We start from the raw sequence: 17406 nt of genomic DNA, 5'->3' as shown, positions 1-17406 counted from the left end.
GTTTATCTGGATCTGCCTCTCTATCTGGATCCACTCCAAAATATATTAGCTTTAACCTTGAAAAAAATCATGTCCCATCCTTCCACAAAAGTTTGCAATCCTGCTACCCAACAAACAGATAAAACAAATGCGGATAAAACACAACCTCCTTGGCCGAGGTAATGAATAAATCACTATCATATTGTGATCGTTCCAACCCTGTCCATCGGAAGTTACGTATAGCAATCAGCCAGTTTTGAAAGTTAAAAAGACAGATTGCACGGACCACATCTGTGAGGGGTTGTTTTTTTTTTGGAAACTATGTAAATTCTGAGAGACAGTTGGATAGTTCTAATGTGATAAACATATTGTGCAATATTTTTTGTAGAGAAGAAGGAGCAACCTGAGCTGTGTGAACTGTAACAAAAGTAACCTGTCCTGTTTGAAATCTGGCCAAATGATTCATACATTGAATACACCGCAAAAAGGCATCTACGTGTTGCCCAGAACATTGCTGACTCACTGGTCTGCCTTGCAGTGTTCCCTGGGATCCAGTTTATCTTGGTACAGTGAACGTTGTTATTTGTTATGACCATTGTGGTGCATAAGGGAAATTCTATTTGACACAGCACCACAGGGGAATGCAGTTAAAAAAAAACAAATAAAACATCAAAGAAAGAAAATCCCCCAAATACCTATACATTAGGGAAAAAAAGTGTATGAAAAAACACTCTAAGGGCAGCAGTTGTTTAATCTTTCATTGCGCAAGGTGAACAGATGGGTAATTTATCATGAATGTGCACTTGGATTTGACTGAACCGTACATTGCCTCGCCTAATAACTTTGCATTTTAGCAAGACAGAGTGGATTTCCTGGATTCCACTGCATCGGCACTGCCTTTGTGCCAATGGTGTGGTTCCATTCAACTGAAAGAGAGGGCTGTCCACACAGGGCTGCTCTCGGTCTGACTGTGGACTAACAATGGTACTAAAACAGAGAGAAATATACAAAAAAAATGGTCACAAGTGCCAATACATTTCGTCCATCCCTGTCTCGGATTGAGATACACCCCTGATTTGCAAAATCTTATTACATATGGAAAACAAAAAAGAAAAAAGAAAAATAAGATCTACAAATTGAATTGTGCTTTCGACAAATGTGTGTTCCAATCCACACACAAATAACAGGCAATTTGGTCACATGTTATACAACTGTAAAAATGACAATTTCTATGTAAACAAATGCCTACAGATATTTCTGACAATCTTTATATTTATTCACAGATTGTTAAATTATGTGTACAGATAGCTGGATATGCACTGATCTGGTGACATATTATGCAAATTAGCAACAAGTAGCCACAAGTTAGATCAATTTCGTATTCTGTGCGGGGACAGATAATTTCCCATTTGTGTTAAGTAATATTCTCCTCAAACTCAGTGTTTTTGGCTGTGTATTCACTGTGTAAAACAGAAGTTATATGGAGAAGAAAGGGAATGCAGCTCTAAAGGTGGCCTTGGAATTAAAATTAGAGGCAAATAGGGGAAGATTGTGAATGTGAAAATAAGGTCAAAGCAGCGTTATATGTTAATGTGTGACAGGAATATTGGCACACAAAGGCTTAAAGCTGATTTAGGCCTCACGCTCCTTTATTGTTAAAGAATAGAACGTTATAGAAAGTATCACTGCTAACTGTTGTCAAGGCAGATTCCTTAGCTCTTTGTGGCTTACTCTGGTGACACCCTTCTAAAAATAACTCAGGTGACTTGTCATGTCAGTATTTTGTAACACAAGGATTCTTGTGGTTTTGATGAATGGCGAAAAACCTACTGAGCATGACGTCCGCACCCATTCATTTTCAAGGGGACTTGAGTTGAGGTGTAAAGAAGAGTCCTGGGATCTCGCAAAATTTTACTCATCGCATGGAAAATGGCCAAAGTGACAACCCTGCACAGGATTGCTGAGGAGAACATCCATGGGCTCCTCCCGGGTCATTCAGTGTCTGTACCTGTGCATGCGGGGTGATTTGATTTGGTTTACCTGCTCCTGATTCAACACCCCTGTGGACGTCAATGGCCTGGATGAATGAGTATCTCCGCAGAGAACTGTCAACGAGTAATCACAATTGAATTTCTGAGATTTAAATGATGACTCTTCAGGCCGTCTAAACATGCCCCTTTTCTTTCTCACCTTAAGCAATGAACGAAACAGCTTCCTGACTCGTCGGCATTCAGCGATCAAACTTTCAGTTTTCTATGCTCCTGCCTCTGTACAGAAATGGTAAACTGGATTTACACTTTAACCAAATCTCCTAGAGAAACTTTTTTGAGATATGTCTTCCTTAAACCCAATTTGTGTTCATCATCAGAGCAAAACAGTGCTGTATCCATCTTTAATAGTATATGAAAATATGCCATCTAGGCCATAGTTAAAATGTTATGAGCATGTTTTTCTTCATCAATAAAAGGTGTCTGTATTGCACTGTGTTGTTGTTTTTTATATTCACTGCTTTCATCAATCATCAGTTACAGTGCATTATTTTCTACTTTGTTTTCCTTTACTGTTACAGTATCACGTATCGCAGTCTGGCATCTTCTCCCAGAGGGTGTTGCAGGTCCATTACTGACATTCTTGGACTGGACAATTGTTTGTTTACGAACCACTAACAGGATAAATTTATAATGATATAGACTTTTTTTTTTAAATTGGGGATGCTTATAATTTATTTACTTTTATGTAAAATAATAGACTAAATAAATTGAAACTTTCTTCCTTCTGCGTACCATAATAGGGTCAAAGTAATTGTTCTTCTAATGTCACAAAAGCAAAAACAAACTGATAGATGTAAACTAACAAAAACTCTGTGCTGTTTTTCCCCCTGTGTTTCTGTCAATTTTATTTTTACAGTTATTTCTTCAATGCACAGTTCCAATTAGCACTAAATGTTGATGTTGTAATGCACGTATTGGTCCTGTTTCATCCTACCAGTTCTGGTCTGACTGTAGTTTTAATATTGGGGTGTGTCAGCCAGTGACAGGTGTGAGCACTAAGAGGAGAGTGGATTGGCAGGTTGACTTTCTCCTCATTTACAGAGAAACGGAAACTGACATAGAGCAGCTGCCATTTTATTTTTTCATGTACTGATACCATGTTCTTGCCCTCACATGCTGTTTTTAAAAGCTTGGATGAAAAGGCCAAAAGAAGTAGATGGAAGAATTGTGATTCAAATAGAGAACAGACCAGCGGACTGTGCATGGTACAACAACACAGATCCTCTGCACACGAAAGCATTAGGATGACATGCACAGATTAGGTTTTAATAAACCCAAAAAACGTTTTAGTGTAAGTCTTTACAGGCCCCAATTTAATCCCTCCCCATCATATTAGGCGTAATGTTATTTTTAAATTTATGATTAAAATGTCTTCCAAAAGGTATGCACAATCAATTTCTCTTAAGGAAATCATTCTTTAGTTAAGAATAACCTGGTAAGTGACAGGTCCCACACCTGGCCCTGTTTTTCACTGAGCTTCAAATCACTGAAATTTTCCAGTGATTCATAGATTTAAAACCAACTCAGCTAAACTATTCCTGCCTCAAGAATACCTTCAAAGATAGTACATACTATAAAATCCAATCGTCCTTTCCCCAGGTCAAGTGCCACAGGAAACACTGGCATCACCAGGGTGATGAGTGTCAGGGTCCTTCTGCACTTCCTCTACATGTGTCCTCTGCAGCTTCCATGGTCATGTTAAGCCTATTCTAGGCTAATGTCCCCATCCAAATATACAAAAAAAAAAAACATTTTACATTTCTTTTAAAATATCAGGAGTTTGAAAAAATACATACTCCCCTGAATCATTAAGAGCTTATGTGTCAGATAAAAAAACCAAACTAAACTTATTTCCACTTTTCAAACCTGTATTGTCTTTTTTCAAGCCAAAGGTAAAGAAAATAGAAAAATATTCTTCACACTTAATAAGCCCCAATACTGTTTGTTTAGCTATGTGTACACATTGCAGCATTTGTTTTTTTAATAGAACTTTATCAGCTTTACAGTAGCTAGAAGGCATGTATACATTTCAGAGCATTTTGAGGATGGGGCTGTAATACATTTCATGACTCAAAATAACATTGAACAGTGTGCAATTCTGGGCATTTTGAAACATCATTTGAGTTTCTACTGTTCCGAGGTACGAAGTTATAATTAATGAGACTACTACTACTACTTGAGAAATGACTGATCCCGTTACCTTCATTTGCACGTTTGTCTATTTGAAATTGGGCCTTGACTGTATACATCCATGAATGGCATGATCATTAATAAATATACAAGTTTGCTAAGACTTAAATGTAAAGACTACATTGTCTAATCAACAAGATACACGTTTAATATGCATGTGCCACAAATGTGCAGAATTTTAAAAAAAAACTGAAGACAAAAGCATCCCATAGTGGTGGCATCAGAACCCAAACCGCAACCTTTAGCAGCATGTCGTTAGCCTAAAACCTTCAACACAGCCAGTCTTTCTGTGATCAAGTCAAGTGGATGCCTTAACCAAGCAGGTTGCAGAGGAATGACTCATCATAATTCACTTCATTATCTTTAGTAATTCAGAAATGAGGATATGCTATCAAACTATACAGTGCAAAAACATGAGCATTTTACATAAACACAAGCTATAATAATAGTATCATAACAACGATATCACAATGATGGAGGAGCCAATGATTTCTGTGCATTGTATTTTGCAAAGTGGTTTGTCTACTTTGAAAACTGAATGAGAGGTTTTGTGATCTGTCTTCATCCAAATGGAACTCTCTGCCTCCTTACAGAACATTCTGAGCATCATGCACAAGCTTTTGTTCAAGACTCATTTCTGAAATTTAGCTGCGATTATTCTTGTTTTGTTTTTGCCCCACCCAATGCAATACCTGCTCTACCTCTGATCACAAGCCTCACTTTCTCTGACAGAGCAAAGACAGAAGGGTGAGTTCAAACTATCTTTCTAAGGCCTATCTTGTCTGTTTGACAAATTCTGCTATTGATATCATCCTAGAATTGCTCTGCTTTAAACTATATATTTTTTTTTTTGTTTAAGTAAAAACTTTACTCTGAGCAACTTGTAACTGAAAGGTAATTTTTACCATGATTTTTTGACGCACATGTACTGATGAAGTGATGAAGTACGAGTGTTGCATTTAGCATTGTGTTTATGTGAAACATATATTGCTTGATATTACTTCAGTAATATGTGAGCTAAATTATATTATTACTAATAAACTAATAAACGTACTGGTTCATTATATATATTTTTTAGCAAAAAAATCTCTTTATAGTTAAATATTGAGACAAAGATATGTAGAGCTGTGAATGCAAAAAAGACAAATGCTGCACTTCAAAATCACACAAAGAGATGGAGGCGGGTTTTCTTTGCACATTAGAGTTTGGTTTGTATCAAATAAATTACTGTATATTGGACTGCAAGGTAAAGTATGTGTATTTGTATTGCATATTTTTTCAGCGAGTCAAATCAAAGGAATTTACAAAAGATATATTGTAAGTGCGAATGACTCAGGCTCTTCCTACATCCAGAAGATGGTCAAGCAGAATCCATTCAAACGTTCTGTCCCAGACTGAAAACTCACCCGTTCAGACTGCACCTTAGTCCTTGAATCATTAAAACAGAAAAAACCCAAAAGAAAACAAACAGACCAAAAAATCAAAATGTAGCGTTTGAAGCCATTTTGCCTATTCGATAAATTTTTATGTACTCAAAGGATTCTTGCATTTAATATATCTTAATGGTTAAATGCACTTTGGACAGAAGCGTCAGCTAAATGAATGTAATTGTAAAAGGCATCATGCAAAATTGTAATAGCAACACAAGACAAAACTAATAGAAGCATTTGGAGATAAATTAAAAAGAGATAAATAGAGAATTCTAAGTAAATACATAGATAAATCAAGAGTAAAAGTAAAATGAGAAATTCTTTGAATTTGATGATTTGCTTGATTTGCTGTTTCAAACTGGAAAGTCTTTGATTGAACAGACTGCAGTTCTCTGGGAGTTTGTTCCACATATGTGCAGCATAAAAGGTGAACGCTGCTTCTCCATGTTTAGTTTTGACTCAGGAGACAGAGAGCAGACCAGTCCCAGACGATGGTTCAGAGCGCAGCAGCAGATCAGAAATGTATTTTGGCCTGAACCCAGCAGCAGTATTTTGAAGTCAATTCTTTGACAGAAAGGAAGCCATTGTAGAGATCTGAGAACTGGAGTGATATGAGCCAATTTCAGCAGATCCTGCTGAGACACAAGTCCTTCAATCCTCTCCATGTTCCGACGGTGGCGTTAGCCTGACTTTGCAATTGTGTGGCTGTTAAAATTAAGGTCTAAGTCCATGAATACACAAAGATAGATATGCTTCTGACTATGATTATTGTCCTTTCTCCTAGTATTCTTATTGTGCCTCTAAACTGCCAAGTAAATAATCCGAAGGTCAAAGAAAGTAAATCAATGAAAAGGTGACTGAACACTGCTGTCACAATGGGTGGTCCCAGAACTTCCATCCAAGTTCTGCTACTCTCAGCTGTCAGGGTTGGTGAGTGTACAAGCCTTTTCTTTCATTGAGGTCACGTGATGATCACCGGCTGTTGAGCTGGTCCACATGATTTAAGGATTTAAATTAAATGTGTATTTTTCTCTCATTCCCTCAGTTGCTCTGTCAGTGCTGATCTCTGCAATCGTAAGTTTGTTTTATCGCAGCACTAAAAGTTTTACTGAGTTGTGTGTGTTCATATGTCTCACGGATACTGAATAAATATGCCTTATTCATATTTTCTATTTTAGCCTACAGCATCAGGTAGGAACAACAGTTCTTTATTCAGATTAATTCATTCTTAATTGTCACACTAAGTAGGTAATCTGAGTGTAGTCAAATTGTTATTTCTATGTAATCACTTTTATTTTGACGTTTGTAGAGATATGTTCATCGACATCTGATAACAGGTTAGTGTGCAAATTTCTAAGACAACAATATAACATTTAATCTAACACACTCATTAGTGTCCATGAGGAACTCGCCATAATGTACTTAATTTCATTTTGTTCCAAGCAATCCCAATTCAACCAATGGTTACCAGGACCCTTGCCATGTAGCAAATCTGCAAAATGCCAGTCACGGAGTAAGTCTTTCAGAGTTCACATCAGTTCAACATGCCCCTTAAACCCAATAAACTGTGTCACTTTTCAGTCCCCACCAAGAAGTATTGATAAACAGCACCCTCTTGTGTTTAGTTGCTTGCAGTACCTTCCAATTTTCTCTCCTATGTTCTCTGAAGATATCAGCTGCAGTGGACACACTGCTATCCTGCAAAAGGGGGAAAAATGGAAGCTTATCAGCAGATGAGTCCATGGAGCTGGAACAAAACCTCAGAAAGATTCAGGAGTTGACTTTAAAAGTCTTCTTTGACCTGGTAAAAAAAATATTTCATTTTATTTATTTATTATTATTATTATTTTTTTTGGGGGGGGGGGGGGTCAATTTATGGTTATTACTGACTGATAAGTCAGACGATACTGTGTCGCCTCACTGCAATAAGGCTTTTGGTTTGAATGCACGTACGGCAGGGCCGTTTCTCTATGTGGAGTTCGAATGTTCTCTCCGTGTCTGCGGGGGGTTTGGGTTTTTCCTCTGGGGACTGCAGCCTCATAGCACAGACCAAAAACATGCAGAGGCCATAGGTGTGAATGTGAGTGGGAATGGTTGTCTCTCTCTTTCTCTCTCTCCCTCCCTCTAAACGTGAGTAAAGCAGGGGCATAATCTAATGAATATGGAAGTATTACATTGTATGTCGGCGGCTCAAATTTGATCCATCGAAGTTCAAAGACCCAACATGTGAATGCAGACATTACATTATACGTCTTACTTCTTGTACTTTTACTGAATAAATATGCCTCTTTCCTATTTTTCATTTCAGCGAAATACAACATTAGGTAGGAAAAACAGTTCTATACTCAAATCAATTCATTCTTAGCAGTCACATTAAGTAGGCAATCTGTGTGTAGTCGAACTGTTGAGTCTATGTAATCACTTTTATTTTGACATTTGTAGGTCCAGGTTCACTGACATCTGAAAACAGGTAAAGTGTGCAATTTTGTGAGACAACAATTTAACATTTGATTTTACACATTCATACATCAGTGTCCACGAAGAGTACAACTTAAATTATAATGTAATTCAATGTTCAATGATTCATTTTCTTTTTTGTTCTAAGCAATCCCAATTCAAGCAGTGGTTACCAGGGAACCTGCCAGGCAGTAAATTTGCGAAATGCAAGTCACAGAGTAAGTCTTTCAGATTTCACATAAGTAGTAAATTCAACGTGCCCCTTAAACCCAATAATCTATGTCACTTTTCAAAGTCACCGCCTTGAAATATTGATAAACGGCAGCCTCTTGTGTTTAGTTGCTTGCAGTACCTTCCAATGTTCTCTCCTATGTTCTCTGAAGATATCAGCTGCAGTGGTCACTCTGGCAGAGGAGCTATCGTGTAAAAGTGGAAAAAATGGAAGCTTTTCAGAAGACCAGTCCATGGAGTTGGAACAAAACCTCAGAAAGATTATGGAGTTGACTTTAAAAGTCTTCTTTGACCTGGTTTGTTTTTTTGTTTATGGAATTCAATGTATTTTTATTACTGACTGATAAGGCAGACGGCATTGCGTCGCCTCACTGCAAGAAATAAATATTTCTTTGTAAATACTTAACATGCAATATATCGTATTGTTCTTTTTCAAAATTCCTAACGTATTCAAAATAGGTTAACAAGACTTCTTTACATCAGTGCGAAAATCTTTGATGGCTTCAGAAAATACTGACGACTTTGATCAGAGTTAGTGTTGGTCCCTTTACAGTGCTAGACCCCTATCAGTCAATTTGGGAGTGATAGCAAGTTATACTCCAATGTTTTATGGGGGGTTTTTTGGTGTGGGACTACATTATTTTTGAGCACCTATTTAGTTTAAAATGTTTTATTTTATGTTTCTAGTAACTTTTAATAACATTCAAAAGACAGTCTTATGAAAACATATATGTAATTTAGCTTTTATTAATAGTGTATTGCAACTTTGTTTTACAACAGGGTGCCAATGAGTCTGGATCCAATGCTCTGGATGTATTTGGCATATTGGAAAGTCTAAGTCTGGGTAACCACAGTGATTCAAGATTCGGCAGACTGTGGTTCTCACTAAAGATGGGTCCTCTTTTGCCCTATGTTGATGAAAACGTTTTGATCAGGCTGAGCAGTCTGAACTTCAGCTGCAGTTCTTTCCAAGAACTGTAAGTGAATTCTATTTTACTAGTGAATGTAGATCAAGTCCAACTGTTCAAAGGAACTGAACTGTTGCTACCAGAGTCAGAGTCACTGTGACAGCAGAGAGCACACTGGCATGAAAAGAAGATTAAAAGGGGCGTTTAAGGGCTAACAACAATAATGCCTGATAAAACCCAACTTGGTCCACACCCTCTCAGAGGGCAGTAATTCTTAAAATCCCATCTCTGCTATTACTTCATTTGCTGGAGAATTTTCACACAAGACTGATGCTGCATATTGAGTGACTATAGTTTATTTCAGAGGAATACATACTCAATTTCAATCAATATCTCCTCCAAATGATTAAGATAACTACAAGACTTTCCCTTAAAAGCATTTACAAAAAATGAGTGGGATCTCTTTGAGCCATTGTCAATGTGGCACTGACTCTTGTTATTGTGTCAGCCCTGTTACAAAAAAACGTGTTTCAGGAGCAAATGTTAAAAACAGCAGTAGCACAATTTGAATAGCCTGCCCAAATGATTTTTTTATCGTGCACAAGGTAAAATTCAGCCTGGATGAAAACAACCAAAATGCAACAGTCACTGTGAATCTGTGTAATTACACTAGAAGTATATAGGTATATTTATGTACTTTCTTGCAAACATGCATTTTGGTGTTCCTGCCTGACAACCTATGATCTACATCTCATTGTTTTGAGACAAAAGAATAACTAAAATGTATTGTTAAGGATTGGTGCAATGAGTGAGGAGCTGGAGACTTCTGAAAGGATGAAGAGGAAAATGATCTACACAAACTTCATTCAGGTCTACCTCTCAAGAGAGAACTTATCAGGTAAAAAGACAAGGATCTGTGCTCAATGTGTCAAAGAAGATTAATCAAATCGTATACAGTAATATGAGGGATTAAATGGGAAGATAAGAAGAAATAAGAATTACATTTGAATGCACATTCAAAACATGGTCAAGAACATTTGATGTAGAGATCATTTAGAGAAACATGTACAACTCGACCTTGTTGACATACAATTCTTTTTGAAAATCTCTTTTATACTAAATTTCCAGAACCTGGATGTACCAGAAACGTGAATGGGAGTGCAGAATGGCTGCAGAGATACCTGGGAAAGTTTTTAGTCTATGCAAGTCTTGAGGATCTTAAAGAAATGAACGCCCATTTCAGAGCAGTGAGTAACACTTTATTTCATTAATTAAAGCTCCAGTGTGTAATATTTCGAAGAAAGTATTAGAGAAATTTAATATATTGTCCATCACTATGTGTTCATACATGTTTTATCACCTGCAACAAAGAACCAATGTTTTTTCGTTAACTTTCAATGAGTATAGAAACATTAGGTGGACCAGACCTGCGTGTAAGTCTCCATGTTTGCTACGTCGTGTTGTGCTGTGTTCCACTGAGACGTGGGAGGTCAGACAAAAATAACGAACCCGACTTCTGGGGTCCGAGTTCCGAGGTATGATTGAACGCAGCAATAAATATGGTTGCAAAAAACGGTCAAGAATACGGGCATTTGCGTTAAATATCCAGCGCTGCCGGAAACCGGAAATGGAATAAGCGGTGTGTCACCATAAATTGTCCCCTTTCGGGTTCTCAGTTGGTTGCGGTTTGCGATTTTACCACCAGATGCTGCCAGAAAAGTACATAAATTACACACTAGGGCTTTAAGGAATTAAAGAACATATATTAAAACGTTTTCATATTACTTTATGTGAACATAATGCTATATCAGTCAACATCTTTTAATTGATGTTGATACAGGAAGAAGTTTTGGGTAAACTTTCACCAAACCAGAAGGCTGAGCTGATCCTTGATCCAAACAGCGGCGCTTTGCAGAATGAGACCATCGTACGGGAGGTGTTCAAAAGCTTGAACAAGTCCCACAATGACGAGCAGCTCGGTCAGTTTTTCCTGGCTTTTACAGTCATCAACAAGAAGGTGAGTGCTTGATTTTAAGATTGCCATGCTCTCCGATATATAGTTGCCTGCCAAACAGGCCGTGTAAAAGTTGCCCTTTGCTCTGGGAATGTTTGCAGACGCTAATAGGTGGCCGAGCCTCGGCTCAAAATGATCCCATCTCTGGAATGCTTGGTTAAAGTGTTGTTGCGGATTATTCCCCAATCATGTCCGTCATGCACCGAAGTCCAAAGACGTGTCCCCAGGCTTGCTTTCATTTTGACAATGAGTCAAGAGGGGTGTAATATCCTCTTGAACTAAACAGAGAATCCCTTCACTTGCAGAGAAACATCACCTTCATCAAAAATCCAGCTGTACGAGACACCATCCTGAACCTGACCCTGACGGCCCTTGCTCCTGAATTTGAAGACTTTGAGCCTGAAGACTTTGAGCTGTGGTTCCAGGTCAATTTGGCCACTGTGATGGCCAGCCTCCATCCTGGCAGCTTGGCAGTGATCCCCAGCAACATCAGCTGTGAATCCTATGCAGCTATGTAAGCCAGGATATTTCTCAAGTCCAAAGTCAAACAATACGTGTTTGCATGAGGTCAAACTGTGAATCCAGACGAGTCACAAAAAATTGTGTTTTCTTCCCTCAGACTCACTGGTCTTCGAAAAAGCTTGAAATCCCTGCCACTGGACATTTCAGATGGTCTGAGATCGGGCATAGAGTCATTCAAGGAGACCTTCCCACGTACGTTGACATCGTTTTTCAGACAAGCCGATTACGACTGCTTGTGTTGATAGCTGCATTGATGCCATGCCTTCTTTCCATTTTTGCCCCAAACAGGTTGCGCAGTTGCACATTCCTTGATGGTAAGTTCATTTCTGTGGGAATACAACATGGAGGAAAACAATGTGATAATAGCTGATCAAAATTAACAAGACAAACGTTTGGCACATTGACGTCGTTAAGGGGTACTTTAAATTGAAGTGGCTTTTGCCGCGAGAGTAACAGTTATGCTTTGCTTGTCTGCAGTGCGAGGAGACCCATGTTGATGGTAAGTTTGCAAAATACCTGACATTCCATGTGTGATGACAAAATGGCGTTCTGAAGGTACAATGTCTGATCCTGGAACTTTGTCTTTTCACAGAGCGCCTCATCTGTGCTGCATTCAATCGGTAGGTGAACCATAGTTTTGTTGGATGGTGAATTTGGAAAGGTAGAGTTCTTTTACGCAGGCTAACTAAGATTCTAATGGTATTGTTTTTATTCTTTTCTCAGATCGCAGCTGGAACAAACCTTGTCGGTTTGCAATGTCTCCGAGGTCCTGTGCAACTTCACCATCACTATGCACGCCTGTTCCTCGGTACATCTTTCTTTTTCGATCAGCTAAGAGAGATTCGACTTTTGCTACTTTGCCATCCGGAGAAATGGGTCTCTGTAAGCTCCTGGATTCTTTGCCTAATTTTCGGTTGTCTTTTTTTTCCCAAGGCTAAACATCTCACACCCAGCAACTTGGCGGCACTACAGGCATGCTCACTGGAAGGCCAAAGGACATACCCGGTAGAGGTCTGGAAGCTTCTCTTCCAAAAGGCTTTGACTTCATTAGACCAGGCTCTGGAATTATTTGCCACCACGGTAAATCCAGTCCCACAATTTCACAAAATCTTTGCTTCCTTGTGGGAATTCTGTGTAATAACCAAGATGACTTTTTCCAACCCCAGGCCGCCAACAACAGCTTCCCAATATTTCCACATCTGCTCGAGGCCCTCGGAGAGGTTAGAATTGCCAACTTCAGCGAGGCACAGCTGCAGAGTGTTGACTTTGTCAGCGGCTGGTTCCAGACAAAGTTGCGTCCGTTTTTGGCCTCTCCATCCTCCAACTTCCTATTCTGCCTGAGCTCCAAGAACTTCAGCTGCCAAACATACCAGACTGTGTAAGCAAGCTATGTGATGTATTGCTCCACTGTGAACCAGATTGTAGAGGCTCCTGGCGTTTTCCTCTTTTTGAGATGTTGAAAGCATTCTCTCAAATTTTAGCATCCAGGTATTCAGCAGCCAAAGGCCATCCATGGACGGGGAAAGACAGCGTGCAGTCTTCACTCATTTCATCAAACCATTCCTGTCAAGAAATGACTCATCAGGTAAAGGCAGGCGCTCGCACTCAACTTGGAAAAGTCTAGGTCACAACAGTGGTGGTATCCTGCCAATGGGTTTGTTTCTGTCTTCTTTGCAGATCCTGGCTGTGTCTCATCTACCAACGGGAGCGGAGACTGGCTGCAGACAAATATTGGCGGCTTCTCTGAATATGCGACCCTGCAGGATTTGAAAGGCCTCAATCCCAACTTCTCAAGTGTGAGTGGAGACTGCAGTTGCTGCGTTTTCCCCCTCCCAAACGGAAAGTTCTCAGCTATGGTTTTGGAAATTACTGCTATTTGATTGCTTAATGATTTCTCTTCGTAGAACGAATCGTTGTCGGCCCTCACTTCTGCTCAGTTGGCACAGCTGACACTGAGCTCAGGGGCGTCGAACGACACAGACCAAATCGACCGTGTGTTTGGACGACTTGAGGTGGGCAATGCTCTGGAAAATGTGGAGGAATTCCTGACAGAGCTGACAGCGAAAGGACAGGTACGTTACCCCTGACACTGGGGTAAGAAAGAAAATCTGGGGGGATTTTAACTGAACAAGGACGGTACTTAGATCTTTTCTAAACCTTTGCAGCAGTTACAGGAGACCCATTCACATCACATATATTGTTGCGTCCCTCCCAGTGTCCTGTTTGGTGTACTTGTTAACTGCAAGTTAAGTGTCTGCTGTTTAAGTCCTCTGGTTTTGTGATTTGAAAGGAACCCGATTTCCAACCTGCTGTGAGAGATCGCGTAATGAACAGGACCTTCCTCATCATCGGCCCCCATTTCCCGCACTTTGAGACAAAGGACTGGTTTGTTTGGTTCCACGTGAAACTGGTTCCTGTCCTCGCCAGTTTCAGTGCAGTGATGCTCGAGAATGCAACCTCAAACATGAACTGCTCCAACTACCATGTTGTGTGAGTAGTGTCTTACAAACAAGCAGCACTACAGTGCACCAAAGTACAATAATACTGTTGAGGGTACGCGTACGAATGTTTTGTTTTTGCTCTTTTCAGTGTGAGCGGGCTGGCCAAAGCTTCCCCTGAAATGCCGTTGCACAGACGACAAAAGATCTCGGGTGTTCTGCTGGGCTACCTGAAAAGATCTGCCAGTGTCATCAACGAGCCAGGTAGGGTCGACAAAGTAAACTGCGCCACGTGCTCGCTTGTGTGGGCTTTTCCCAGGGCTTGACATATTCTTACAAAATTGGGGTTGGGAAGAAAACTGGCACTGGATTTGTATCACGTTTAGCAATAAAAAAAAAGATCTCGCTAAATGGTACCTACGCTAACCATGATCTACTGTCCTCAGTTTGTAGGCAGGGAATTCAGAGTGACGCCCAATGGATTGCAGTAAACTTGGGTCTATTTTCTCAATTTACATCATACACTGACCTCCAAGTCTTCAACATCACTGGGGTAAGTCGTACATTTCCCTTCAAATCTTCCATGAAAAGAGCAGCGCAAAACTCAGAACGTCAAAGAGAAAAGCTTTTTGTGTTTCCTCCGTTTGTGTCATCAGGCGGCAGTTGTGGACGTCCTCACGCCAAACCAGAAGGCTGAGCTGATCCTTGATCCAAACAGCGGCGCTTTGCAGAATGAGACCATCGTACGGGAGGTGTTCAAAAGCTTGAACAAGTCCCACAATGACGAGCAGCTCGGTCAGTTTTTCCTGGCTTTTACAGACATCAACAAGAAGGTGAGTGCTTGATTTTAAGATTGCCATGCTCTCCGATATATAGTTGCCTGCCAAACAGGCCGTGTAAAAGTTGCCCTCTGGGAATGTTTGCAGAAGCTAATAGGTGGCCGAGCCTCGGCTCAAAAATCATCCCATCTCTGGAATGCTTGGTTAAAGTGTTGTTGCGGATTATTCCCCAATCATGTCCGTCATGCACCGAAGTCCAAAGACGTGTCCCCAGGCTTGCTTTCATTTTGACAATGAGTCAAGAGGGGTGTAATATCCTCTTGAACTAAACAGAGAATCCCTTCACTTGCAGAGAAACATCACCTTCATCAAAAATCCAGCTGTACGAGACACCATCCTGAACCTGACCCTGACGGCCCTTGCTCCTGAATTTGAAGACTTTGAGCCTGAAGACTTTGAGCTGTGGTTCCAGGTCAATTTGGCCACTGTGATGGCCAGCCTCCATCCTGGCAGCTTGGCAGTGATCCCCAGCAACATCAGCTGTGAATCCTATGCAGCTATGTAAGCCAGGATATTTCTCAAGTCCAAAGTCAAACAATACGTGTTTGCATGAGGTCAAACTGTGAATCCAGACGAGTCACAAAAAATTGTGTTTTCTTCCCTCAGACTCACTGGTCTTCGAAAAAGCTTGAAATCCCTGCCACTGGACATTTCAGATGGTCTGAGATCGGGCATAGAGTCATTCAAGGAGACCTTCCCACGTACGTTGACATCGTTTTTCAGACAAGCCGATTACGACTGCTTGTGTTGATAGCTGCATTGATGCCATGCCTTCTTTCCATTTTTGCCCCAAACAGGTTGCGCAGTTGCACATTCCTTGATGGTAAGTTCATTTCTGTGGGAATACAACATGGAGGAAAACAATGTGATAATAGCTGATCAAAATTAACAAGACAAACGTTTGGCACATTGACGTCGTTAAGGGGTACTTTAAATTGAAGTGGCTTTTGCCGCGAGAGTAACAGTTATGCTTTGCTTGTCTGCAGTGCCAGGAGACCCAGGTTGATGGTAAGTTTGCAAAATACCAGACACTTCATGTGTGATGACAAAATGGCGTTCTGAAGGTACAATGTCTGATCCTGGAACTTTGTCTTTTCACAGAGCGCCTCATCTGTGCTGCATTCAATCGGTAGGTGAACCATAGTTTTGTTGGATGGTGAATTTGGAAAGGTAGAGTTCTTTTACGCAGGCTAACTAAGATTCTAATGGTATTGTTTTTATTCTTTTCTCAGATCGCAGCTGGAACAAACCTTGTCGGTTGGCAATGTCTCCGAGGTCCTGTGCAACTTCACCATCACTATGCACGCCTGTTCCTCGGTACATCTTTCTTTTTCGATCAGCTAAGAGAGATTCGACTTTTGCTACTTTGCCATCCGGAGAAATGGGTCTCTGTAAGCTCCTGGATTCTTTGCCTAATTTTTGGTTGTCTTTTTTTTCCCAAGGCTAAACATCTCACACCCAGCAACTTGGCGGCACTACAGGCATGCTCACTGGAAGGCCAAAGGACATACCCGGTAGAGGTCTGGAAGCTTCTCTTCCAAAAGGCTTTGACTTCATTAGACCAGGCTCTGGAATTATTTGCCACCACGGTAAATCCACTCCCACAATTTCACAAAATCTTTGCTTCCTTGTGGGAATTCTGTGTAATAACCAAGATGACTTTTTCCAACCCCAGGCCGCCAACAACAGCTTCCCAATATTTCCACATCTGCTCGAGGCCCTCGGAGAGGTTAGAATTGCCAACTTCAGCGAGGCACAGCTGCAGAGTGTTGACTTTGTCAGCGGCTGGTTCCAGACAAAGTTGCGTCCGTTTTTGGCCTCTCCATCCTCCAACTTCCTATTCTGCCTGAGCTCCAAGAACTTCAGCTGCCAAACATACCAGACTGTGTAAGCAAGCTATGTGATGTATTGCTCCACTGTGAACCAGATTGTAGAGGCTCCTGGCGTTTTCCTCTTTTTGAGATGTTGAAAGCATTCTCTCAAATTTTAGCATCCAGGTATTCAGCAGCCAAAGGCCATCCATGGACGGGGAAAGACAGCGTGCAGTCTTCACTCATTTCATCAAACCATTCCTGTCAAGAAATGACTCATCAGGTAAAGGCAGGCGCTCGCACTCAACTTGGAAAAGTCTAGGTCACAACAGTGGTGGTATCCTGCCAATGGGTTTGTTTCCGTCTTCTTTGCAGATCCTGGCTGTGTCTCATCTACCAACGGGAGCGGAGACTGGCTGCAGACAAATATTGGCGGCTTCTCTGAATATGCGACCCTGCAGGATTTGAAAGGCCTCAATCCCAACTTCTCAAGTGTGAGTGGAGACTGCAGTTGCTGCGTTTTCCCCCTCCCAAAC

The 17406-nt window shown here is 40.6% G+C and overlaps 2 protein-coding genes across 2 annotated transcripts in view; both read left to right on the top strand.

The window, feature by feature from the left end:
- Window positions 1-4859: 4859 nt before the first annotated feature.
- Window positions 4860-8735, top strand: LOC118286574. Its single transcript, XM_035611097.2, has 11 exons — window positions 4860-4967; window positions 6435-6580; window positions 6696-6724; window positions 6829-6841; window positions 6960-6987; window positions 7094-7163; window positions 7320-7454; window positions 7959-7974; window positions 8093-8120; window positions 8256-8325; window positions 8491-8735. The coding sequence occupies exons 2-11, from the start codon at window positions 6526-6528 to the stop codon at window positions 8680-8682; spliced, it is 636 nt and encodes a 211-aa protein (XP_035466990.2). The 5' UTR covers window positions 4860-4967; window positions 6435-6525; the 3' UTR covers window positions 8683-8735.
- A 2339-nt stretch (window positions 8736-11074) lies between these two features.
- LOC118286526 overlaps window positions 11075-17406 on the top strand; it is a 78710-nt gene continuing 72378 nt past the window's right edge. Inside the window, exons 1-26 of the mRNA XM_047337813.1 lie at window positions 11075-11263; window positions 11566-11774; window positions 11880-11974; window positions 12071-12096; window positions 12260-12281; window positions 12375-12402; window positions 12506-12590; window positions 12716-12862; window positions 12949-13160; window positions 13264-13367; window positions 13460-13578; window positions 13687-13854; window positions 14073-14272; window positions 14372-14484; window positions 14667-14773; window positions 14877-15053; window positions 15352-15560; window positions 15666-15760; window positions 15857-15882; window positions 16046-16067; window positions 16161-16188; window positions 16292-16376; window positions 16502-16648; window positions 16735-16946; window positions 17050-17153; window positions 17246-17364. Coding sequence (XP_047193769.1) covers window positions 11075-11263; window positions 11566-11774; window positions 11880-11974; window positions 12071-12096; window positions 12260-12281; window positions 12375-12402; window positions 12506-12590; window positions 12716-12862; window positions 12949-13160; window positions 13264-13367; window positions 13460-13578; window positions 13687-13854; window positions 14073-14272; window positions 14372-14484; window positions 14667-14773; window positions 14877-15053; window positions 15352-15560; window positions 15666-15760; window positions 15857-15882; window positions 16046-16067; window positions 16161-16188; window positions 16292-16376; window positions 16502-16648; window positions 16735-16946; window positions 17050-17153; window positions 17246-17364 — 3048 coding nt within the window. The remainder of the gene's footprint in view (window positions 11264-11565; window positions 11775-11879; window positions 11975-12070; window positions 12097-12259; window positions 12282-12374; window positions 12403-12505; window positions 12591-12715; window positions 12863-12948; window positions 13161-13263; window positions 13368-13459; window positions 13579-13686; window positions 13855-14072; window positions 14273-14371; window positions 14485-14666; window positions 14774-14876; window positions 15054-15351; window positions 15561-15665; window positions 15761-15856; window positions 15883-16045; window positions 16068-16160; window positions 16189-16291; window positions 16377-16501; window positions 16649-16734; window positions 16947-17049; window positions 17154-17245; window positions 17365-17406) is intronic.

This window comes from Scophthalmus maximus, chromosome 15 (assembly GCF_022379125.1).
Source record: "Scophthalmus maximus strain ysfricsl-2021 chromosome 15, ASM2237912v1, whole genome shotgun sequence".
Taxonomy (NCBI): Eukaryota; Metazoa; Chordata; class Actinopteri; order Pleuronectiformes; family Scophthalmidae; genus Scophthalmus; species Scophthalmus maximus.
Note: the sequence above shows the minus strand (reverse complement) of the source record. Positions and strands in the feature narration are given on the sequence as shown.

Bases quoted from the DNA above. Each gene is read 5' to 3' on its own strand.
- LOC118286574 (XM_035611097.2), top strand. From the start codon at position 6,526: ATGGGTGGTCCCAGAACTTCCATCCAAGTTCTGCTACTCTCAGCTGTC. The intron at 6,581-6,695 runs GTGAGTGTACAA...TCATTCCCTCAG, and splicing joins ACTCTCAGCTGTCAGGGTTG to TTGCTCTGTCAGTGCTGATC. The intron at 6,988-7,093 runs GTTAGTGTGCAA...TTTTGTTCCAAG, and splicing joins TCATCGACATCTGATAACAG to CAATCCCAATTCAACCAATG.